Source organism: Cupressus sempervirens, chromosome 11 (assembly GCF_028749045.1).
Source record: "Cupressus sempervirens isolate cs-2001-9-10 chromosome 11, ASM2874904v1, whole genome shotgun sequence".
Lineage (NCBI taxonomy): Eukaryota > Viridiplantae > Streptophyta > Pinopsida > Cupressales > Cupressaceae > Cupressus > Cupressus sempervirens.
Window position 1 is genome coordinate 842,815,395 of NC_143128.1, and position 26,596 is coordinate 842,841,990.

At 38.2% G+C, this 26,596-nt stretch overlaps 2 protein-coding genes across 2 annotated transcripts; one reads left to right on the forward strand and one right to left on the reverse strand.

Moving 5' to 3' along the window:
- Positions 1–7,982: 7,982 nt before the first annotated feature.
- LOC149532177 (uncharacterized) lies at positions 7,983–10,283 on the forward strand. Its single transcript, XM_089808442.1, has one exon. The coding sequence runs from the start codon at positions 7,983–7,985 to the stop codon at positions 10,281–10,283; it is 2,301 nt and encodes a 766-aa protein (XP_089664568.1).
- A 246-nt stretch (positions 10,284–10,529) lies between these two features.
- On the reverse strand, positions 10,530–17,493 carry LOC149532178 (uncharacterized). Its single transcript, XM_089809784.1, has 2 exons — positions 16,949–17,493; positions 10,530–10,905 (listed from the first exon to the last, which is right to left on the reverse strand). The coding sequence occupies exons 1-2, from the start codon at positions 17,142–17,144 to the stop codon at positions 10,763–10,765; spliced, it is 339 nt and encodes a 112-aa protein (XP_089665910.1). The 5' UTR covers positions 17,145–17,493; the 3' UTR covers positions 10,530–10,762.
- Positions 17,494–26,596: the final 9,103 nt, after the last annotated feature.

Below are 26,596 nucleotides of genomic sequence, written 5' to 3' on the forward strand. Positions count from 1 at the left end.
GTGGACTACATGAGTTGCAAGGAGTTTTGAATTGCTGAAGAAGGTGACAAAGCAACCTATGTTGGCACTTCTTGATTTCAACGAAGTGTTACAGGTGGATTGTGATGCTAGTGGCAGTGCTATTGGGGTTGTGTTGAGCCAAGAATGTAAGCCTATTGCCTATTTTAGTGAAAAATTGAATGATGCAAAGAAGTGTTATGTTTATGATCAAGAGTTCTATGCAATAGTTCAGGCTTTAAAGAAATGGAGGCATTATTTGTTGCCAAAAGAATTCTTGTATACTCATCAAGCATTGTAATACCTAAATAGCCAAGGTAAATTGAATCAAAGACATTTGAAATGGGTAGAGTTCATGCAAAGCTATACATTTGTACTAAAACATAGAAGCGGAAGGTCTAATAGGGTTGGAGATGCATTAAGTAGGAGATAGTTGTTGCTGACAGAAATGCAAGTTGAAGTGGTTGGGTTTGATGAACTCAAGAATCTGTACCATGAGGATCCTGACTTTACAGAGGCTTGGAAGGCTTGTGAAGAACCTGTTACTCTAGACAAAACCAGGTGGCTAGATTACATGATTCAAGATGGTATGTTGTTGAAGGGTAGTCAATTGTGTATTCTAAGGAGTTCCATGAAGGAGAACTTGATCAAGGAGAAACACAGTGGAGGGATGGCAAGACACTTTGGTCGAGATAAGACCATTGCCATTATTAGTGAACATTATTTTTGGCCTCAATTATCACAAGATGTGACGAAGTTTGTGCAGAGTTGTCGAGTACGTCAAACAACCAAAGGATTTAGTCAAAATACTGGACTCTATCAACCATTGCATGTTCCATCGAAGCTTTGGGAGGACATAAGTATGGATTTTGTTCTTGGATTGCCGACAACACAAAAGGGTAATGACTCGATATTTGTGGTGGTTAATAGGTTCTCCAAGATGGCACATTTCATTCCATGCCAAAAGACTCAATATGCAGTGCATATTGCAAATTTGTTTTTCAGAGGAGTGGTGAGGCTACATGGTCTCCCAAAAAGTATTGTTTCTGATAGAGATACTAAATTTGTTGGATATTTCTGGAGGATTTTGTGGAAGAAGTTGAAGACAAAATTGAAGTTCAATTTTGCACATCATCCATAGACTGACGAACAAACAGAAGTAGTAAATAGAAGTCTGGGCAATTTTTTGAGGTGCTTAGTAGGAGATAAGCCCAAGGGATGGGATTTGATTATACCTCAAGTAGAATTTTCTTACAATAATTCTGTGAATAGGAGTATTAGTAAATCACGATTACAAATTGTGTATGGGAGTAGTACAAGGACTGCACCAGAGCTGAGGAAGATGGAGCAAGGGGAGAGGAAAAGTGCTAAGGCAGAAGACTTTGTTGAACATGTCAAGAACCTACATGAGGAGGTACATGCATATATTACCAAGATGAATCTACAGTATAAGGCTAGAGCAGATCAAAAGAGGAGACATAAGGAGTTTCGAGTTTGGGATCTTGTTATGCTATACTTGAGGAAGGAATGATTTCCAATGGGTACCCACAACAAGCTAAAGATGAAGAAATTTGGCCCCAGCAAAATTTTGAAGAAACATGATTCAAGAAATGCATATGAGGTGGAGTTGCCAGATGGGATTCACATTTCTCCTATTTTCAATATTGCAAATTTAATAGAAGATCATGATGATGGTGCAAAGGAGGAGTTGATGTTGGAGCCATGTCCAATTCCTACTTCTAAGAAGGAAGAGATTGAAGAAATTATGGATAGTTGTGTGGGTCGGAGTACCAAAAACATGCAGTATGAAAAATACCTAGTGAAATGGAAAGGATGATCAGTGGAGGATTCAACTTGGATATCTGTGGTGGAAGTTTCCCATTTGGGTTTTCCTCTACCAGCTATAAAGTGGCAAGGTCACTTTTCAATTTACCCTAGGTGTCTGATGCAGGAGCATCCAGTGGTGTAAGGGAAATCCTATATCACCCAAAAATATGCTTAGTGAGTTTTTGTTTAATGTGTTTTTATTTCTGGATATCAATTTGGGTCAAATAGAGATTCCAACTCTCATAGTTCCACTATTGGTTTTATGGGTTAGTATTTTTTAGCACCATGGGATATGTGCCAATGTAGAAAATAGGTTATTTTGTAATTGAGACATAATTATGATGAGTTAGAGGGTGCAAGTTGGAGGGATGATTATACTTGTAGTTTAAAGCACTCCAGAAAAAGAATCAGGTCAAAAGGCTTTATGGTTTGAAGGTTGCTACAGTTTTAAATTGCTAGAAGACCCCCTAAGAGTGCTTCAAAGTCAGATTTGAGGCACTAAATGGCCTTGTGCGAGCTCGAGAAATGGAAGGCTATAGAGTGCTTAGAGAGCTTTCTAGAAATGTAAATGGTTCGTTAATAAGAGTCTCAGATCAAAAATTATGCCTCCTGAAAGTTGTACTACCATTTTTAGATTCTTCTAATTTTACACCGACTTTTGACGTGTTTTCTAGAACCTTTTGTTTTGGCGGTGGATGCCAAATGGCATATTCTAGAATGTATTCCTAACCCTAAACCTAATTCAAGCTATTGAAGGTCATTTCTTGCATTGTAAACATAGTTTTGGTGGAGTTTGGGAGAAGGTACTGTGAGAAGGGTTTTCTCCAAAATCTAATGACATTGTACACCCATAAGGCATGTCTTTGAGTCTATTTTTGTTGTACTGAATGTAAATGAGGGCTTAAATTGATTGTAAATGAGATTGACATGATAAATGATTCATATTTTAATTTAAATATCCATTATGTGGTTATGAAATCCTATTAAGGAAAACACACTAAGGTGTGTGCTAAATAATCGTGAAATTGTACACCAATTAGGGTTACAACTAACAACAGTACAATCATGTATTTTAATGCCCTTTCTTGGAGGCATCACATAGTAGAAATGTCTCTTAAGGCTTCATGTATGGTCCATTAAATCCATTTCTCAAATTTAGGCTTTTGTAATCACTTTAATTTGGGGGCATACAATGTGATCCTTATTTAATAGTTTGCGCACACAAGGAAAAACAATTCAATGCTCTCTCTTATACATATGGTTAAGGAGATAAAATATTTATTTATGTTCATCCTTACTTTACCCTAAATATTATTTAATGGACCCTAAGATTGGTCCTTCCTTCCTTTGGTCCTTAAATGGACCACTTTCATTTGGTCCTTAGACACACAAATTTTCTAGATCAATTTATGGAGACAAGATTTCCATAAGGACATTCTCTCTCTCTCTCTCTCTCTCTCTCTCTCTCTCTCTCTCTCTCTCTCTCTCGGGGACCATAAATGTGTCATCCTAAGATGTTAGCGCCCATATTGGGATGCTCTATTAGGCTCCATTTTACAGATTTCAAGATTTTATTATTCATTATGAATCCAACTAGCTATCTTTGTTTAATCTAACATCCATGATACCTTCCAAACACCAAATTTTATTTTGGCACATTATCGTGGATACATAATGCCTGGGTCATTATGTTCCCATGAAGACACCATATTAGACATTATGTTCCTCTATAATTGGCCTCAACTTTGAATTGGGGCATGAAACAATGTTTTGATGGTAATTTAGATTATGTGGTTTACTTGGATTAGTTTTGAATCCTTAAATGTGTTACAAGTATATAAACATGTTATCTCTCCTTGTTTGGGGAACCAGAAGAACTATTACTAGTAAGGAAATCGTGATCAAGCGATCAAATGCAAGATGTGAATTCAAGCATCCATGATCTAGCATTTCCTCAAGTATCCAAGTTATTTTGAAGGAAATTTTCTTCATTGTAGAAATCTCCTCTCCCATGATGGCTAAGTAAAGGAGTTCTCAATCAACCAAGAAGATCATCTATCCAAGCACTTACATTCTTCCTTTGCAATAAGTGTTCATCAATTATGAAAATATTGAAGATCTAGAAGTGGCATTTATAGATCCATGCATTTGTGAATGCATCCTTGATTCCTTTTGACATTCCAAAGTTCAATAACTATAATTCAAGCAACATACAAGCATATACATAAATACTCGTGCTTTCCACATCCATTTAAATGAAGGTATCGTTAACCATATTTGCCCTCCTGCCAAAAAATTGAGTTTTGCCTATCAAGCATGACCAACAGTCATATCTATTCAAATATTCAAATAATCAAATGTTATAAAGGATACATTTAAGCTTTGGCTTATCCCTTATTTTCCTAAGTTCAAGCCTTTTATGCTTTATCCCCTTGTAGACCCAAGTCGTGATCATACGACTATCCTTCCTCACTCAGTCATTGCAGTCTATGGCTTAAATATCAAAGGAGGTGTGAATGTGCGACAAGTCTCTCCAACGGTTGGCACGGCTTCGCAGTTTAAAAAGCTAACATCTAGTTTTGAGTAGCGATGTTGCGATCTCCCTTTATTGCTCCGAGGTATGACCTTAACTCTAGGTTTAAGCTATGACGTGGCGACCCTTCCTCATTCACATGATCGCGGAGAGTTTAGTGTTAACCATAGTTAGGATAGTGAAGTCATGAATCACCTTATGTGCATGGTCGCTAGGGTTAGTGATGGGTTAAAGAATCAAGCAGCAATAACATGAAATGAGCAAACCAGATGGTCGTCGTAATTTCATTGGGGTTATGGCTTGAGCTACAGTTAGTGTTGCGATGTCGCAATCCTTCCTCATTCACATGGTCGAATGCATTTCATGTCAAGTCAGGGTTCAAGCCGCGACTGCACGAATGGTATGTTGGTAGTTTGGGTCACGATCCTGCACAGTCACAAGCATCTAATGCTAGGTTAGATATCAAGTGGTGATGATGTGAGACATCAGTTTCATGTTGTTGTCTGATCGTGGCAATTAGAGGAAGATGCTAAGGATAAGCTATGAAGCAACGATATGCTTTGTTCACGGCTTCGCAAGAAATAATAGCTAATGAGGAAAGGTGGTCGCAAAGTTGCAATCATGGGCAGTCAAACATGAAACATAAGTTGAATACTGGCAGGGCGGTGGAATGATAAAGTATCATTGGTCCACCTGGCAAAGCTTTACAATTGACTCCAGTTGACCGATGACAAGGCTAACTTGGCGGGTTGATAACAAGGAAGTAGTTCTTTGATGGTAGATCTGATCTTTTCAATCTTCTGCAACCACTTTCATCGATCCCCATGTCTGATAAATATAAAGAGACACTCCATCGTCGCTTGTTGGTCCATCTAATTAGTGAGAATGATAATGGTCGTCGTTTCTGTATTCTCAAGGGCTTTGTTTGGTGAATAAGTGATTTTGTTGTGTTTGTATGTGTGCCATGATCAAATCTTTCACAGATTTGCAGTGACCGTTCTCTACAATCTTGAATGCAGTTGTTGAAATTTTGCCTTAGGGTAGAAGCTATCTGGTTATGCTTGTACCATAAAAGCAGATTTTGTAACCCTTCTCAAGGTTGGTCTTTTCTTTGATTATGTAGTATTGTATGTTTATGCTCTACTACTGTAATTTCCTTTGCCTATGAGTTAAAACATTCTTTTGTTGTATCTTTTTCTTCCATTAATATACAATGCAATACCTTCTTGCCTTTGTGCTAATGTATTGTCTTCTTTATCAATTGTATGATTATATCTATTTGAGTCTAAATGATATAAAGTGAAGTCTCTTCCTTATAACATTCTTTTGGTTTTGATCTACATATAGTTGTTGGATTAAGCGAGGATTGAATCTATATATACTTTGAAGTTGTATTCATGAACTGTGCATTTTTAGGCAAAAATAAGGTTAAACATACTATTTGGTGTATCACCTCCTCTTAGATTAGATTAGGTAGTTTGCTTTCATGCATTCCTTCTTTCTTTTCCTCTCAAAAAATAGTTAGGTGCATCCTAATAGTAAGGAAATCGGCCTTCTCCGGAGATTCAATCTCAAGTTGCAAAGTTCCACACTTTCGAGATTGTTTCCATGTTACACAAGGCTGCTTTAGGTAAGACTTTAGGCAAGGATACAAGCTTTTGTGTCAATAGGTGCATTCATTTACCTAGCATCTATATTTGCACTTACATACCTCCCTTTATGTAATTTCATTACAAATTCAAGGTTGGTTCTTAAATAGGTATTTGAACAAGATGAGACCCTTTCTTCAATGTTTTCCCCATTTAACTACATCCAGGAACATGTAGCATAGCTATTAGGAATTAATCTAGAAAGTGTGAGATTTATTAGTTTGATTATAAAAGTTTCAAAAAAATCTATTAGGAACATAACAACCTAATCTATTTGTCCCTAGGAATAGAATGATCAATTCATTCTATATACTAAAAATATATACTTCAAATTTAGATAGCAAGATAAACTACAATTTCCTAGTTTTTGTTTCTAGTTATCAAAATTGTTTGTTTTTTTTCTAAGTCTATATTTCCTAAAACTATTTATATTTTCTTATCTAGCCTTCTATTTTATATTATCATATTACTTCCCCTTTAAGCCAACTTCCCTCAATATATTCCTTAGCGAAGGGTCATTGACCCATTCAACACTTGAGTACTACTTAAGATTACTGGGTCATCTTCCTTTTGATTGTGCATTATCCCTACATTATGTTGCTCACTTTCCACATGTACACTTACATCCATAATTTTTTTTTAATAATGAACATTTTTCCAATAATGTACAACTATGTTATCAGATTGGTCTCGTCTATCTAAAAGTAAACTTTGATTTGAAATTACCAAATTTAACATCTAGATGTATCCAAATCAACTCTATTTTATTAATGTTAGCAATGTATACTTTTAATTGTGTTGACCATGAAGTATCACAATCACATATTGTTGGGATCTATCTTCTTTGTTGTGTAATTTAGGGGATACTCTTGTGATATTTTACTGATTTGTTTTTCTTTTTGTGTTTTCTTTCAATAAAAAGTCTCAAATTGAACTCCTTATTGCATACACTTATGCTTCATACATGGAATTATTGCTGAACTGTTATTGAATGAGTTTATGGAAAAGGGTTATCTAGGATTAAAAAGGAGAAACTAGGAAAAGAAAAACCTTATATTCACTTGGTCATTGCTCCTTTTTTAATTTATAATTTTATATTGAATCGTGCATAACACTTACTAAGTTGTAGAAGACATTCAGAAAAATTGTAAGGTAAAGCTTATAAGATTAACTAATACTATATTGAAAATTATTATTTGACCATATTCAATAATACATCTCAAGGCTAGGATTCAATGATACATCTTCAGGGCTAGGAAGCTAAGTGCATAGCTAAAAGACTTTAATATCGTTAAGGAGAATTTTATAATTGATTGAAGACATGTTATCCAAGATTTGCCATATGACCGTAAGTACTAAATGTGTATTTCTGACATTTGTACCCATTGACATTTTACAGAAGTAACATATATTAAACTTCAATAAATTTACAAATCTTACAATCGAAAAGAAATTTTATTTAAATAAACATCATCAATGATTCTAAATCATAACTTTCAATGACAAGTAAGTCGAAAATGAAAAGGAATTAGAATATTATGAAAAGAAGAAAACAAAACAAAACAAAGACCATGCTACGCAAAGAATCAGAATACTCTTCAAGTGAAATTATCTGTAAGGGCAACCATGAGGAAAACATGATGAATACTGATGTTATTAAAAAAAATCTACCAGTTGAAATCATCTTCCGAAGAAGAATTAAATCGATCACAAGTTAAGTTTAGATAAAGTGATAATCAAAGTTAATATCTTGCAGCTCGGCTTCTTTGGCAAATCCTTTTCCTTGCTGTGGGAATGTATTCGCTGCTGTCACATTTAAAACATGTTTTCGGCATATCTTTATTCTTAACTTGTTAATGAAGTTTACGAAATTCTACTAGTTATTGAAGTTAAAGTGGCATCTATAAAGCTGCGGTTTTGCACGATGATGAGAGTGTGTTTGCGTTGTTCTTTTCTGTGGAGCTTTTTTTTGGGCCATGGACGTAGGAATTCATTCACTGTCGAGGGTCTTGCAAGATTATGCACTGCGAATTCCAGTGGAATGGCTGGTAAGTCTTGCACTACTCACTAGCATGATGCTTCAGCTTGTTTTAGTTGTTCTTGGTGGGCGCAGATATAAGAGTTCAAGTGGATTTTTTCGTTTGATGGTGTGGGGGGCTTACATTTCTGCGGATGCTGTGGCCATATCTGCACTGGGAACCATGACTCATAGTGCTAGGAGTGGCATATATGGAATATGGGCTCCCTCGCTACTGCTACATTTGGGAGGCCCAGATGCCATAACCGCCTATTCCATAGCTGATAATGAACTATGGTTGAGACATGGATTCACCATGGTTTATCAAGTTTCTATTGCAACGTATATTTTGTATTCATCAACATTGCGAGGCAGCGCATTTGCTTCTGCTATTCTTCTGCTGGTTGCAGGAACCACTAAGTACGCCGAGAGGACGCTTGCTTTGTGGTTCGCTAGTTATTCTCAAATAGTCAAGTCATGTCTGCCAATTTCCAAATATATAAAGGAGAGCTCTTACGTAAACCACCATGGTTATGTCGTTATGGGAGAGAAGAAAGTGCAGAGAATGATTGAGAAAACATCTTCATCTGAAGCACGGCAAGAGGCACCTTCACTGGAAGGAAGAGGGATAATAACTCTTGTGGATCTCCAGAATTTTAAAATTGAAGGGAAGGACTATAATCTCTGTTTTTCCCATGCTTTATTCAAAATGTACAAGAGGAGGTTCGTAAATTTGTATTTTGATGAAGGGGAATGGAAGAGGACAAGAACAGTCTGGTTCGCCTTCACTGGAAAGGAAGCCTTCGGGATAGTAGAGATGGAGTTGAAATTCATGTACGATGCCTTCTTCTCAAAGTGGAGCGGCACAATGTTTACTAAGTGGGGAGTATTAGTGCGCCTTGTCAACACCACTCTCACGGGAGCTGTGGGGTTTATGATATTGAGAAATTCGGCATTTAGAGAAGCACAGCGGACAGTGACATTCATTGTGATCGCAGTAGCGCTTCTGGTGGAGCTGTTTCAATTATGCCAAATGATGATATCAGACTGGACCAGGGTCGGGTTAATTTGTGCTCATGTGGACGAAATTAGACATGATCCCCACTCACAGAGCGCTCTTAAGTGGTGCAGAATCTGCAGACAAAAGGTGATAGAGATTGCTTTGCTTGTGCTAGGCAAGGTTCGGGATGTGGTCAGAGGAGACAGATACCAGTGCAATAAAATTCAGCAACATTGTTTCATACAGACTTGGATTAACAGGCCTCCTTTACTGTGGAAGAAAGTTGGACTAAAGCCAGACAATTTTATTATAAGTGGGTACATCAAACTGAGGCACATCCACACAGTCTCTGTCCAAGAGGAGCTCAAAGACTTCATTTTTACCATTTTAAAAGTCAGATGTTCTGTGCAGAATGATATCGATGCATGCAGAGATAGGATTTACAACTTTGAGGAGGATTTGTTTACAGAGGAAGCTGCAGTCAGAAATGTCTGGCTGTTGAATGGCAATCTGCAGGAGGTCATTCTAATGTGGCACATAGCTACCACAATATGCGACAACGCCAGAGATAAGGCTGAGACTAATAATAATCTACGATTGAGTAGAATATTGTCAAGGTACTGTGCATATCTGCTGCTGTCGCACCCCAATCTTTTACCTCTCCACCCTGATATGGCAAGGATTGCATATGTGCAGGTTGTGGATCAACTCAGCTCGAAGGGATATATTGGGAAAGATCCTAGAGATCTGATACAGTGCAAGGACGAAGGGATCTTAGGCAGGGTGGGATCACTAGCCCGGTGGCTGATGGAGCAAGAGGACGAAGAAAGGTGGAAGTTATTGGCTAATTACTGGGGTGGGTTGGTGATATACATGGCCGTATACAATAAGGCACCATTTCATGCAGAGTGCGTTGCAGGTGGAGGGGAATTTCTGAGTCAGGTGTGGGTTTTGCTGGGCCATATGGGTTGTGGAGAACAGTCTGACTCTGCTGTAGGGAAGAAGATTGAGAGGTCAGCAGAAGGAGAACGCAGAGAGCGCAATGAACGGAGAGAACGCAGACGAGTTGAGCACAGACGCCTCGAACAGGAACAGGAACGCAGAAAACGCAGGCGCGTGGAACGACATCAGGAACAGCAACATGAAGGAAATGTAGAACAGCAACAGAAACACAGAGAAGGCTTAGGCATAGAACAAGAAGGGGAAAGCAAGCGGAGGGAAAGCATGGAATTCTTGGAGCGGGAACGCATGCACTCATAATTTCTTGAACGCATGTACCAATCAAAATACAGAGAACTGGGAGCAAGTTCTGAATGAGATGTAGAGATGAAAGCTGGTTTCTCACTTAGCCTCCCTTTTTTAAGGCTTCATTCTTAAGCTAGAAGTGTTAAATGGTCAAAATTGACTTACATTTTCTAAGCTTTGTGTTCTTGTATAAATTATGATGTATCTCTGCAAAACAATTATTCACACGATCATATAATTTGAATTCTTCTCTTATCAAAATTTGTTTATGATAAAAATCTATTTTTTTAATTAATTGAAAGAAGATATAAGCATACATTTACGAATTCAGAGTAGCTGTTCAATAAAGCAAACAATTGTAGACTCGCAAATACGAGTTACAGCATGATGGGCAAATTGAACAGCACTTAATGCTAATGGAAAATGGGTCAGAGGCATCCATACCGACAGAAAATTAATTGCTATGAGTAAATTAACTGCTTCTGAAAGAAGTATTACAGTAGAAGAGAGACCAGTAACATTGCCTGAACAAGTTGCAGCTGCTGGAGCAAACTGGAGATGGAGAGAAAAGAAGTCACAAATACAAATCCAATGTACTCCTTGAATGCTGAGAATAGACCAGCCATCTGCACTGTCGCTGAAAGAGAAAATCAGAAAACAATCAGCATAGCAAACCCATCTTTGGAAAAGGATCATGGAGGAACCCACTGGTAACATGTCCTTCCAAGGGTCAGAATAGAGTCTTCAAACTTCTGGAGGAACCTAATGTTATGAAGCGTGCTAGCAAGCTTTGAATTAGAATCTATAAAGGACCACGTGTGGGCAATATGGAGACTCAAAATTAGAGAAAATCATGTGAAGCTCAATGGAAATGGTGTAGTGAGTGTTGAAGAATAAGGTCAGACATCTAAAGTTCCAGATATGCTCAATAATAACTTCCCTGCAAGTCTGCATGATGAAATTATGGTCTTTAGAAGACCCTAAGAGTGCACTTTTCCAAGACCATTTAAAAGAAAAAATAGGAGGGAAGCTTGAGAAAAGAGAATGCCACAATTGTTTAGAATGAGAGCGAAACCAAAAAACATGCTTAATGGATTCAGGGTGGGCGCAGAACGGACAGGATGGAGGAGGATGAATGAATGTGAGATGGCAACCAATGAGAAGTTCCTCCAGGCCAATAGTTGAGCTTGAGCATCAGCTTTTGATTTCCAAATTTGCTGACTGAGTTTGTTCCACTTACCCCGGTCAAGCCTGCAATTCCAATATGAGTTTAAAAGAACGGAGGTCACAAGAGGGTGAAGAAGTTTGCTATAGATGGTCTTGAGAGGGAAAGAACGGAGGCTATGTGTAGAGGTCCATCTCCAGTCATAGCAGAACCTATCATAACTAAGAATAGAGAGAAGACTAAACAAATGATGAGGAACAAGTTGCTGAATGTCTTCAAAAATATCAATATGTTTATCAGTAGGTGATAGGTTGTGTTGGAGAATAAGAAGTTGCCAAGGCTTTCAATTGAAACTAGTGGAAAGATCACTAGAGACTTGAATTCCTTTTTTGAAAAGAAATTTACCCTTAAACTGCTGGATGAGGCCCAAGGGCATAGGCCATACCTACAAACTGGACCAGTCTATTCCACCAAATGGAAGACCCAGCAAAACTCAATCCATGGCTAAAAGATTGGTCAAACCAACTGAGATTTTTAGAAGTAATCTGTCAGGCTCTCCAGATAGAGTTGAAAGAAGCTGAGCTGTGTATTTTAAAGTAAGGAGCCATAGGGATTCTGTCCCTCCAGCTAACTGATTTCCAAGGGCCTCCTGCTGTAGCTGTATGGATGCGGTGTCTAACTAAATGTTTCCAAGGAGAGTTTCCTTCCATGGCTCTAAGCACCCATTTGGTAGTAAGACAAATCCCTTAGAGTAAAGGGGTCTATAATTCCCAACCCTCCTTTATCTTTGGGTTGAATACAATGCAGCCAAGAAGTAGTTGGGGAGCCTTTCTTATTGTCCCATTTGATCAAAAGAAAGTTTCTGATTAGCTTAGTAAGCTGATTATAGCAAGATTTGGAAGGGAGCCAGCAAGATGAAATATAGACATGACTATCAAGAAAGATCTTGTTGGCCACTTGAATATGTCCTACTCAAGTCACAAGTTTCGTATTCGAATTCAAGTTCGTTGATCATAAAATTCGGATGAAATTAAGCAAGGGTAAAAATTTGGAAAAATTTCAACATTAAATTTAACTTATATAAATTTATTTATTCCTAAATATAAGTTAATATATACATAAAATTGTCGAAATAGTTAAGCATTGCTAAATTATTGAACTAAATAACTCAATATTATTTAAAAACAAAATAATATTATTATAAATAACAATATTATATTAAATATCATATAATTCGGAAAGGGTAAAAATTCGCTGAAATTCGAACTTCATGGATGAAATTCGGCGTATCTTGTGACTTAGTGTCCTACCATAGAGAGAAAGTGGTTGGATCAATGAAGAAATTTCTTTTTAATTTGGTCATAAGTCAACTCCACATGTCCTTGAGAGATACTCTAATGCCAAGGGGGATGCCCAGGTATCTAGAGATACAACCATGTTTAACTTCTTTTCAGTCATTAGGAATCCAAGAAGGGGGAGCAGCAGGGCGAATCATGAAGAATTTAGTCTTTTGCATACCCAATTTTGACCCTGAAATCGAGCAGTACAGATCTAAAACATCCAGAGTATTCACAATTTCTGAAGCTGAATTTTGTATAAACAACATACTATCAACAACAAAGTGTGAGTTAAGAGCAATGGAGCTTCCGGGCAGAGGGATACCTTTGATGAGATTGGTCGAAAGCACATGTTGTAAAAGGTATCTTAAAGCGTCTGCAGCAAGAACATAAAGGAGAGGAGCCAGTGGGCAGCCTTGGCGAATGGACTTTTGAAGAGGAAATTGAGGGAACAGAGCTCCATTGACCACAGCTATGGGACCAAAACCCAACCACTTGAGCATATTTAGAACGGATGGCCAGTGAATACGATCATAGGCCTTGTCAAAATCTAATTTGATGATCAGAGCATCTTGAGCAGTTTGCTGTGCCCAATTAGCAGTCTCCCAAGCTAGGAGAAGATTATCCAGAATGAATCTCCCTCCAAGGAACCCAGCCTTTTCAGGTCTGACAATATCTTGGGTAATGTTTTTGATTCTCCGTGCCAAGGCTTTAGATTTTATCTTGTAAGAAGTGTTGTGGAGGGTGATAGGCCTCCAACCATTAACTGAGTCTTCTTCTTTGCCTTTAGGGATGAGTTTAATTATATCTTGACTTATAAAGGCACCTAAAGAACCTGTTTCAATGGCTTCAATGTAAACATAATAGAAGTCGTTTCGAATGTAAGGCCACATAGCTTTGTAAAATTCTACCGGAAGGCCATCAGCCCCAGGGGTCTTCTCTAAAGAGATTAGACAAAGGGCCCCATCTAAATCTTCTATAGTAGGAAGGCAATCAACGTAGTGGCTATACTCTGAGTCCCTTTTACAAGGAATACAATGGGAGATGCTCTCTTCTAAAACAGGTAAAAGGGGATCTCCAGCAGATTCATCCACAAAAATATAATACTCATAGAAGACCTGCATGATTTCAGAGTATTGATTTTCAATACACCTTCAGAATTCTTGATGGCAGAAATATGTTCCTAGCTGCTTATGTTGAAGGAAGTGAAAGAAGAATTTTGAGCCCCTATCACCCTCTTTAATCCATGTAAGACGAGAACGAATTTGGGCTCCTTTGTTCTTATAAGCTTCAAATTTACGCAAGAGATTTTCAGCTTGAACCACCACTTGTTGAATCGCAGTATTGGTGGGATTGGCAGCAAGGAGGGTTCTCTTTGCATGCAACTACCCTTCAAGAGACTTTGCAAGTCTCCTGTGTGTGGCAGCCACTCTTCGAACATACTCAGGAAGAAAGAGAATGCACCGATTGATGGTTCTTTCCCACCAAGAAATCCAACAGTCTTGTTGGAGTTTAGGTTCAGATTGCCACATAGCCAGGAGACTGTCAATACAATCCTGTTGCTTTAGGTGGGAGACATTAAGCTTAAAAGGAAGGTCTGAAATAAGGGAGCTGATTGGACAAGGAAATGGAGGATAAAATGGGTAAATGGTCTGTGAGTGTAGCAACAAGGTCTAGCTGAACCTGCAAGCCATTAGAGGAGAGGAGAATCTAACAACTAGGAGAGATATAAAACAATCAAGACGACTCATTTTCCTTAAAGGACCATCCCTACAGTTATGCCAAGTAAACCAATATTCTTTTTGAAGCCCAACTTTGCCAATGATGAGATCAAAAACACTAAAGGCATTTCTAGCTGAAGTCCATGCTTCAAATTCTTTATGAGAGAGATTGGCATTGTTATTCCAGCTACGGTCTGCAAGGTGATCCACCATATTAAAGTCACCCCCCATGATCCATTCAGTTTGGGGAAGACTTATGTGTAACTAGTCCCAGAGGAGAATTCTATCAGCAGGGGTGTTGGGAGCATAGATGGAATAAAAGCCATAGAGGGTATCTTGAATCTAATAATGGCCCAACGCAGCTATTATAAGGATCAGTGCCAGAATTAACAATATGTTGAGAAAGCCAAGGGGCAAGGCCCAGAACAGCGCCGCCCCCTCCTTATGAGTGATTAGTATGCTGGAACCAAGCTTCCTTCCAACTGGAAGCGAGAGTTTCTTGCAAGCGAATATTGTTGATTTTGACTCCTGAAGCATAATAACATCAAGCTGGTTAACCTGGATAGATTTCTTGACATGAAATTTCCAAGTGGGAAGAGTCAACCCCCTGACATTCCAAGATTGAATGCAATACTTCATTGAGGAGGAACAAGGGGAGGATCTTCCTCCATGAGCAATGAGGTACTAACGTTATCATCAGAATTGGGAAGAGAATCAACACTAACATTGTTGTCAGGACGTGCAGGTGAAGTCGAGCATGATCGGGATATGAGAGCTGCTTTGGAAGGAGTTGAAATCCTGTCCACATAGAGTGTGTTGGTTGTAAGAGGCGAGGTGCCAAGGAATTCTTTCTTCTTTTAGGACCTCTAGAATCAGAGGTGAGGTGAGCCTCTTTAAATGACGTTGATTCTTGTCAATAAGAGGAAGGGCATGTAAAAGATGACGAGGTGGAACGAGGACTGACAAGAGACGAAATGATAGAGGGCCACACCACCCTTACCTACTCACAATCAACAAAGCAACAATATGGAGACCAAGAGAAATTAAAAAAAATGCTTCACAAGAAATTTTATTATACTTAAGATCCTTACAACACCCACAAGATGATATGACTTCTTCAACATAAGAGAAATCCTAAATAAGAGTCTTCACACCAAGAGCTTCACCAATAACTTCTACTTGAAGAGCTACACCTTTAGAGTTTTCACACCTTGAAGTCTTCACGCCTTCTAGCTTCTACTTCTCAAACTTGATTAGAAATGCTCATATGCCTTGCTTAAATAGGCACTTACCACCCCATGCATGGCTTATCCACAACCTTCTAGAATTCCTCCTACACAATATCCACAACCTTCTAAAACTTCCATAACCTTCTAGAATTACAACTAAGCACCACCATGTGGCCCAATTAGAAAATTACATTTCCTTTATGGATCACAACAAATATTAAATGCAAGATTTAAGAAACTTTCCACAAGCTTCTAAGATGCCACCTACACACCTCGATTAATGTAATGACAATTTTTTTTTTTTTAAATTTTTTTTTTCTTTTTATGCCACCTATGCACCTCGAAAATAAAAATCCTCTTTTCCTTTCTTTTCTCTTTTTTTATTTTTTATTATTTTTCCTCTAATTTTCGTCACTTTCTCTCTCCTCCAGATCTTTTTTTTTTTTTTTTTTAAATTAATTTTAAATTTTAAATTTTACATTCAACATGTCTCCCCTTTATTTTGGATGGAAGATGCTCCTGCATCACGAAATATTTTCTTTGGGACGAAGAGGTTTGGAAGGAGCCTATGATGGTTGCAGAGGAGCATCACTGGTTGAGTTACTGTGGGCCAAGGCTTACGAACAGGACATTCTCAAATCAGATGGCCTTCCCTGCGGCAGTAAAAGCAGGCATTGGGCTTTTTTAGGTAGTGTATTTTTTGTTCAAATTCAAAGCCCAGCCCAACACTTAATAGAAGACGGAAGGGCCTGAGTAAGGTCCATTTCAACGCAGACTCTGGGTTGGATACGCAAGCTCGACCATTTATCTGAGTTCTGTTTGCACTCTTCCAAGCTGGGAGGCTATGTCATGAAGGAAAGGTCTGAAAGCTAGGTTAAGAGAAGAGAACTCAACCCACATTGGATACTTCGATTTGGTGATACCTTCAGGATGGAAGTCAATATACCAAGCCTGAACATAGAATTTTTGACCGCATATTATCCAAGAACCAAATTGCAAAATCATTTTAGCATGATCAGGTCAATGAAGGTGAAGGAAACGTAACCCCCGCCAAGCCCTGTAAAGGCTTCTATAAACCAGCCTTTGGATTTCTAGTTGTTTCAAGCCCATTTAAAAAAATCCTGTTCTGAAGGAATCCCCTTAAGAAAGAATAAAATTACGTGTTTTGCTTTCCAATCAGAGATAACGTCTAAAATATTGTTAGGCAAGGTAAAGGAAATAGATTTACCTTCCTTGCCATCATCTGATTTGTCCATAATAATTGGTTTTTGCTGAACTGGGCTTGGTTCTGCATGAGTAGGGGGCGGCATGATTGGTGTTCCGACAACATTCGCATCAGTTTGCAGAGCTAGGGCTTGGTCAACGACAGTCTGATGAAACGCCCTCGCATCAGTGTTGGCTTGTTCCCGTGCCTTTTTCTTCATACTGGCTGTTGTGCGAATTGGCTGTTGTTCTTCATACTTGTCATTTTAACGTGTCAAATCGAAATTCTTGACAGATACAGGAATATACACATTGAGTATATGCCAATCATTTTTGGCACTCGTTTCTTCTCTTCATTCGCGCCCTCTCTCAAATATCAACTGCAAACTGGGGGCAGAAGGACGTTGAGTTCGTCGCTGGATTGCTTGCTACCTTACACGGGAGGTTCTTCACATGATCAATCCGCATTTTCAGAGCAAGAGGTAAGAGGTATTCCACGTCATTGCAGGTTCGTGAGCGTGGAACAGAACAGAACGGGTGTGAGCCAAACTGGCGATTTGTTTATTTTTGTGGGGATTGGAATTGTCACGTAACAAGGTCTACATACAAATTTGAGGGGTCCAGCATTCTGATTGAGGGGTCCACAAAACACGGGATCAGTGCAGGGGCAGATTTAAGGGTTTGGTCGGTAGTCTTAGCAACCGGTGGGACCATTAAGTACTAAAGACTTTGATATTGGCGGGCTTCCAGATGATGATTTTGCTTGATATGGTGTCCCTCTCTTTCAGTGGGCTCCAGCTCGGTTCCATTTGAAGACAACAATATGTGCCTCCAATAGGCGGACAGGCAGATCCCAGGTACGCCTTTTCCTTTTATCTTGCATATGATTTTGCACTTGTTCAGGCTCCCTTTGTTTCTTCTCCTGGCATTGGTAAGTTTACAACAGTAAAACACCATTAAAAACATATAAACAAGGCACCGGTGGGAATGATATGGTCCTCATGGACGGAACAAACGGGGAAATCACAGATACATCTGCAGATAGGATACTTGTAAAAGTATCATTGACTGATCAACCTAAGATAAGAGAGGAACAGTCAGAACTCGATGGGTCCACCTTACATAACACAGGATCTGATAGTAACAGGGTGGCAGAGAATCAGATAGTCAGGGCACCCGTAACAGCAGAACAGCAAACTAGTTTGAAAGAAGCTACGAAACACGACATCTCCGGCAATAGTGGCTTGGTCCTGACATACGGAGATAGTTTAATGCACAGCAGCAGCATCAAGTGGAATCAAGGGAGCTTCCTCATTATTCCAAAACCCTCAGCCGGACACACGAGTTCATTCAATCTTGGAGGGACAAATGGTAATTTATCCACAAACACTTTGAGCTTATCACAAGCCAGCGGACCACTCACAAGGGGCAACTACATCTATGTGAATGCCAAACAATATAAAAGAATAATTAGGCGGAGAAAGATATGAAAGTTTAAAAATGCAAAAAGAGGGAAGTTAGCAGCTTTACTTCCGAAACCGATTCCACAAACCCCAGACAGCACAAGGGAGGGAGAACAAAGTCTGAGGCCGACTGAAATCTCTAAAACAATTAAGCAGTTTGATAATATCAGAGATATTAACGGTAAAGGGAAGCCAGATAATTCTCAGGTGATAGACACAGTGGAGGATGGGCTACCGAATAATTACAGCTCCACAAGGACACCTATGACGTGGTATCCAGACATTTTTGTGAATGATTTAGTAGCTATGAAGGAAAGGGTGTGGGCACTTGAGGAGAGGAACCAAATAGAAAGTATCACAATGAAAAGAGTTACTGAAGATAACTGGAAGCTGGCAGCGGAGGTCAAGTCACTTAGAGAACAAATTCAAAAATTGCAATTTAATATGGAAAAAGGAGAGTATGAATTAATACTGTTGAAGAAAGAAGTAGGGGAAAAGAGGACAGCAACAAGTACTATGGGAGAAGGAGAGGCTACAGAAGTAGACAAAAACTCGCAAATGAAAAATATACAAGATGCCATGGCCAATATGGAAATAAAAGAGAATCAACTCAGAGAACAGATTGAAGAAGTTAGATCATGGGCCAACATAGTAAAGGGGCCAGCAAACACTCCTATTGACAACATAGAAAAATAAGTTCGGAGACAGATTAGAGAGGAAAAAGAAAGAAATGAGAAAGCAACAAATATCGTTGTCAAAGGGCTACGAGACTATGGAGAACAGGAGAAAACAACGGATTTAGTTAAAGACTTCTTTAAAGACCAATTAGACTGGCATGGAACAACCATACAAGCTCAAAGAATCGGAAAATGGATTAGAGGAGGCAAAGATAGACATGTTAGAGTGACAATGAAGAATATAGGAGATAAAAATAACATTTTCAGCAAGAGGAAGTTTCTTAGAGGCACACGCATATATCTTGATGATAACCTCACCGTAACTCAGCAAGAAGAAAGGAGGAAGGAATGGGAAAAAGTGAAAACAGCAAGAGGAAAAGGCAAGTGGGCGTGGCTACAAGATGGCAAAGCCCAAATCAGCAACAAAATCACACGCAATAAATAGGAATTCGGGCCCACCCAGGAACATTTAACTATAGTTAGCTGGAACTGTAGAGGTTATCCTTGGAGAAGAGGACCTGGGTTAGAGCCGATAGCTAAAGATAATGACATCATTATGCTTACCGAGACTCATGAACATGATGGATGTAGAGTTCTAGATTTTGAAGGGTATAAGAAGGTATCACTGTGGAATGAAAAGATAGATAATGGTAAGGGGCATGGAGGCATCACCGTTCTAATAAAAGAAACTTGGAGCAGATTTGTAAACTTAGAGAAAGAAGATGTAAACAAGCAGTATATTTGGATAAAAATAACAGAGAATCAGATTTCTACAAGGGTGGCTATATGTTACTTCGCTCCAAAAGGCTCAAAAATATATAAAAAACATAGGTTGGATCGAGAAGATCCATTTGTTGCGCTAAAAAAAGACATAACAGCCTTTAGCTCTTTAGGGGAAATAATGTTAATAGGGGATTTCAATACTAGAACAGCAAACAACCAAACTCACTTCAAAGATCAACATATTGTCCCAAAACTTTTACAGAAGAGGAAGATGATTCCGACTGGCAAAGTTTTAATGACACAAGAAAACCATGATACTTTTCAAGACTCTCTTTTGCGGCTGTCTAGGGTTCCAGGAAACCATCTAGAGTCTGAAAAACAACATTTCATGGACAAGGATAATCTTGTTCTTACTATCATTAAAGCATTGGAGGAGTGCAAAAGATCTAGGGCCACAAAAGAAGCCAAGAACACCTTTCCGGCCAATCCTTGGTTTGATGAGGAGTGCAAAATGGCAAAAAGGAATTGGAAAAAGAACATGAACAAAGAAAGTAGAAAAGAGTATAATCAACTGATTAAAAAGAAGAAAGAAGAGTATGTGAACAAGAGAAGAATAGAGTTGATTAATCTTGGTAAAAACAACCCCAGGAAATTTTGGAAAGAGCTTCAGCAGAGAAAAACTCAGATAGTGAATAACATAACAGGAACCAAATGGCTGGAATATGCCAAGACTCTCTACGAATGTGATCTAAGAGAGCATAGTACCATGGAAACAGAGACTATAGGGGAGTTATTCAGTGAAAATGATATTATTCAAGGCATCTGAAGGTTAGCTGTTGGTAAAGCGCAAGATATAGATGGGCTACAAGCGGAATACTTAAAATGGGGTGCTGAAATCCTCACACCACACATCACTAAGATTTTCAACAGTGTCAATAGAAAGGGTTTCCCTGTAAAATGGACTACAAGTGTGGTGATCCCACTCCACAAAAGTGGAGATATAAACAATCCTTCTAATTACCGAACCATCATGATCAATCCACTATTTGGCAAGTTATTTGGTAGTTTGGTAGAACAAAAAATCAGCAACTGGGCTGAAACAGAAGGCAAACGTGCAAAAGGGCAAGCAGGCTTTAGACCAAAACACTCTACTATAGATCACGGCATCACTCTCAGGCATTTGATAGAGAAAGTTTGGGACACTCCGGGGAACGAGGCTTTTTGTTGTTTCGTGGACTTTAAAAAAGCTTTCGACACAGTGCCACGTAATAAACTATGGGATAGAATGGTAGAGTTGAATGTCCCTAAAGAACTTAGGTCAGCGGTTTATAGATTATATGAGCAGGTCAAAGCTAAAATCAGAACGACAGAAGGGATATCAGAAGATTTTGATAGCAACATCGGGGTTAAGCAAGGGTGTCCGCTTTCTCCCACACTATTCGGGCTTTATATTGACAAGTTAGAAGAGTGGATAAACAAGACCAATGGTGAGGGGGTGCAGCTGGCCCACTTCGTGATAAGATTGCTCTTATATGCAGATGATCTCATAATTCTTGCTAGAACAGCTAAAGGTTTGAAAGAGCACTTGAAAGCACTAGAATTTTTTTGCCATGATGTATGAATGCAAGTTAACACTAGCAAAACCAAAATTATGATCTTCTCACTAAAGAAGAATAGGGGCATACAAGACAAGTTTCTGTTTGAAAATAGCCCCCTTGAGATTGTGGAAGAGTACAAATACTTGGGCATCGATTTTCATAACAAACTCAACTGGGATACTTGTAGATCGAAAAGAATCCAAGGGGGCTGGAAGGCGTTATACTCTTTACAAAACAAGTGCAGGAACACAGAATTATGGGATTGGACGACCATGAAAACTCTGTTTGGTTTGCTGGTCACTCCGGTTATTCTATACGGATGTGAAGTGTGGGGCAGTAGTATGTCCAAACAGAAATGGCGGCAAGTAGAAAGAATTCAAAAACACTTTATCACATGCAATCTTAAAGTCAAGACCACAGTTTCGTATGAAATCCTTTTGGCGGAGGTGGGTTCCTTTCCATTAGAAGCCGTCGCATTGATCCGAATGCTAAGCTATTTAAAGAAAACCCAAGGTCTAGAAACACATCGTTGGCCCAAGTTGGTAATAGAGGAAAAACTTGTGAGGCGGAAAAGCACATGGATGAAACAAAATGACAAATGGATGCAAAAATGGGATATCAACATCCAAGCTTGCCCGGATAACATTAAATAAATAAAAAAGTTTGTCAATGAAAAATTTCGCAATATTTTGTGGACAAGACACATAGGGAGGAAAAAATCTTATTACATTAAAGAATTTAATCCCACTTCTAGTCATGATGAAAAGGCCTATATAAGGGCACCTATTAACTGGAAAGCAAAAATGTTGATGGCACAAATTAGAACTAGTTCACATCAGCTGCGATGTGAAACTGGTAGATGGCAAGTTCCAAAGGAAGAGTGGGCAGACAGAACATGTTTATTTTGCAATATGGGAACAGTGGAGACAGAGCAACACTTTGTCATGGAATGCTTGGCTTACAACGACATCAGATCTAATTATACAAAAATTCTGCAAAACAAGGACTTCAACTATTTATTTGAGGAAGATCAAGTGAAGAGAACAGCGGAGTTGATTATCAAAATTCAGAGAAGAAGAGACAAGTTAACCAAAACTTTGCAACTGACTAGTTTGGCTCCTGACTCGGGAGGGCGATTGCATGGGTCCCATAGACTACTTTAGTCTCGTGGACGTCATTAAAATCTATCATATCATATCATATCATATGCAGCCGATAGAATGGCTGAGTATTAGAATTTACGAATTCTTTGAAATTTTAAATTAAGGGCCCGTTTGGCGAGCAGAATACGAGCGGAATACGGATTAGTAAATGCCAAAAAAATCGTATGCCGTGTTTGGTTGCACCGAATGGGTTTTAAGAATCGGGTTTGGTATTCTATTTTTTCCACCAAAATGGGTTTATCCTATTCCACCAAAATAGGTGGAATAGGAATAACTATTCTTATTCCAACGTTACCTATTCCAAATTTAATAAAGTCGTCGGGTCCGCCGCTCATGTTGCTGATGACTTAAAACAAGTTTTGGCCTTTTCGTTGGGTCCGCACGAGATTTTTTCCCAACGCATCTGTGCCACAAGGTTTCCCCAATGTTCATCGTCTGCAACCATTGGAATGCAATATTGAAGCTTTTCATTGCAACATTGCCGATGCCCATTGCCATCGCCTTCGTATAACAGGTATTTGTTTTATTTTTTCTACCATTTTTTCCAAGGGATGAAACCCTAGCCCGCAGGTCAATTTTGATTTTATCTTCCCAATGTATAGATTATAATAGTTTTTTGAGCCCGCAGCTAGGATTTTAGTTTTAAAATTGTACATCTTGTTTCATATTATAAATCTAAATACCCCAAGTCTCGCACCTTCTCAAGTGCTTGCAATGCTCTTTTTGACTTCATTCAACGTCCTTTGTTAATACCGATGTGAAACCCGATGGCCATGCCATTCCTTTTTGGTAGCTACCAATCGCCTCCCTGTAAACAATTTTTTTTTAATACACTTCAAAGAAATCATGTTCATCATTGCCTCAATTTAAACGGCTTGGAGGTCTTTTATCAAGGGAAAATCCGTCGTAGAATAAGGGTCAAGTTCGACAGGTTTATTTTTTCCATTTCAATCTATACCAATTCATTTTTTCTTAAGAGAGCCGGTCTAGGGTTTAGGGTTTACAGTACACAATTATTGCCTGCTAGTTTTTTTTGCTCAAAATAGCACAGAAACATCATCATCGCATTAATAAATCACATATAAATTTGTCGACACCAAAGGGATGTGTATTTACAAACACATTCAACTGGCATTTAGAAAACTGCATTTGGTAGAGGACCCATTTTTTCATTATTTCGATTGCTAACATTTAATTGACCATGTATATATATGGAGTAGTCTTTGGTAAAATTCATTGAATAGGGTTTTAATATTCTGTTAAAAATGCCCAGACATATTAAAACGATGAATTTTAAAATTGTACATCTTGTTTCATATTAGTTTAGACTGTTATAATTGTACAGTCAACAGATAATCAGCTTCAGTATTAGTTATTGGTACCAGATTGATTTTTGGTTTTAGAATCAGTTTTGTGAGCCCAATAGGAACTTGTATAATTGTCCCTTATTCATCTGAATGGGTGATACAATGTACATCTTCTAAAAAATCAATACACTAGCAGTTCTTTGTGCAGATGTCTAAAAATGCACTTCAGCCAAGGCAGCAGTAATATTGCTCCTGATGATCCTTCTCGCCTAATTTGACACATATACCTTATCTCATCTTCCATGCACTGTCAAATCTGTTTTCTCACAACAATAAAGTTTTTTCTTCCCTATTTTCTAATAGCATTACAGTTCTCTTCTACAATTACATTTTTTGTTTTTGGCAATATTATAGAGTTCGAATGCAAAGGAGATTGTATACTCATAGTATTACTTATCACAATTACATAATGATTTATCTATCACAGCTACAAAAGAATTCCCAGTGTGACTTTCATTGCACAATGGTGTTCAGGCTCCTTTAAATATGTATAACATTGTTTTCATCGCATCTAATTATACCAATGAAGTCATAACCTGCTTTGGTCAACACACAATACCACTTTCCTTAGCTGGTTGTCTGAGTTATGTTTGAAAAATCTGAAAGAAACGACACTTCTTTCACTCAGATCATCTGATGCCAAGACCATTAACCCAATTCCCTTTGGAGTCCCTTCAATATTTGTTCCCCTGCTGCACAACTTTTGGGCATTGGTGAAAACATCTGTCCTATACTATCTCATAGACATGGTCTTCAACCTTATTATGTAAGGTAAATTCAACTTCCACATCAACCTGTACACAAAGTGGGACATTTTTATAGTAGATTTTATGTCATTTTTGAGAATAAGATCATTTATTTATAGACATTCTTAGCTCTCTCATCCTAAGAGATCATTGAATATGATCCAAAATGTTGATACTAATAAACTCACAGAATATTACCCAATCTTACCCAAAAAGGTGAATATAAGATCATTTAACTACATTAATATAGAAGATTATTTTTTTAGTAAAAAGAAACTCATTTTTAGATTTGTTTCTTGGAAGGAAAGGTATCCTTCTCCTGTTATCAAAGTAGTATAAATCTCTTTCAAAACTTCTGAGTGTAGATCTCAAATTTTTTGACATTTTCAGGTTTCATCCATAGATCTTATTGGGTTATAAAAGCAAACTTCAAGTCAAGAACATAGTATTCATAGTTATTAACTTATAAGAGTAGATTTCAAGTCAAGAACATAGTATAGTCCATTTAGTAAAAGAAAATACCAAAATCCTTTTCATGGTAACAAATTTCATTAGCAATGTTGGAATCATCAATTATTCAACATTTATTTTGAGAAACTCTTTTTTACTACTTTTGGTCAGTTTATGTGGATAAACTCTTTTTTACTACATTGTATAAGAAAGGTATATGGATCATAATAACTCCATTAAAATGTTATAGGGCATTCGATGGATCCTACTACTGAAGTACAAGTTTATGGAAGCATTGTTAGGAAGATCACACTCTTGTCTATATATTCCATTTTGCTTGCAGCCCAAGTGGTATTCATAGTAACATCATCAGAAGATGCTAAAAGACAAAGGCGCAAGAGAAGAAGGGTTGCTTGTCCTTTTTATAAACGTATTATCTATTCCAATGAGACGGATTGCCATGACCAAATATGCATGTCTAGAGGAGCATTCTTCAAACTTGCCAATATTCTAAGGGAGAAAGGGAGCATTAAAGATACGATAAACATGAAATTGGAAGAACAACTAGTTATGTTCCTACATACTCTTGGCCACAATCTAAGGAATCATAAGATTGGCCATAACTTTGGTCACTCAGGAGAGACAGTGAGTCGCCACTTCCATAAGGTCTTGAAGGCTATTATATCACTCCATACTAGTTACTTTTTGCCCCCTTCTCCAAACACTCCTCCAGAAATTATTGGGAAGGACCGTTTTGATCCATACTTCAAGGTAAATCTCATATTGTCATGTATTTTGTTGCTTGAGTCTATTGCTACATATTTGACAATAATATTTCTTACACTAGGACTGTATTGGAGCAATCGATGGAACCCATATACCAGTTACCATTGATGTCGACAACCAAGCAAAATATCGTGATAGAAAAGGCCACCTATCACAAAATGTAATGGGTGTTTGTTCGTTTGACTACAAGTTTCAGTATGTTCTTGTTGGTTGGGAAGGCTCAACTGCAGATAGCCGTGTTCTTGCTTTGGCTCTAACAAGAGTAGATCCACTACTAGTCCCCCCAAGTATATTTAAATCATTATTTTAATGATTATATATTCATTATTGTCAACCATAGTTTTTATGCTATTTCCAATATATAATATTCTTTTTCCTTTTTATAGGAAAATTCTATTTAGTTGATGCCAGCTATCCAAATGTTCCTGGATTTCTTGCGCCTTATCGGTGTACGCGGTACCACCTCAAAGAGTTTTGCAAATCAAACCCAATCAATAGTGCTCACAAGCTATTTAACCACCGACACTCCTCTCTTAGGAATGTGATTGAGCGCACATTTGGTATTTTGAAGCAACGTTTTCCTATCTTGAGGCATGTGACATCCTACAGTATCGCGAGTCAAACAAAGATCGTGTTAGCATGTTTCATACTACACAATTTCATTACGATAGAGGATGGTGTTCCACATGATATAGAAATT

Coding starts and splice junctions, on each gene's coding strand:
- LOC149532177 (XM_089808442.1), top strand. CDS start 7,983: ATGGACGTAGGAATTCATTCACTGTCGAGGGTCTTGCAAGATTATGCA.
- LOC149532178 (XM_089809784.1), bottom strand. CDS start 17,144: ATGAAGAAAAAGGCACGGGAACAAGCCAACACTGATGCGAGGGCGTTT. Junction 10,906..16,948: donor ATCAGATGATGGCAAGGAAG/GTAAATCTATTT, acceptor TTTCTCTTTCAG/CGACAGTGCAGATGGCTGGT.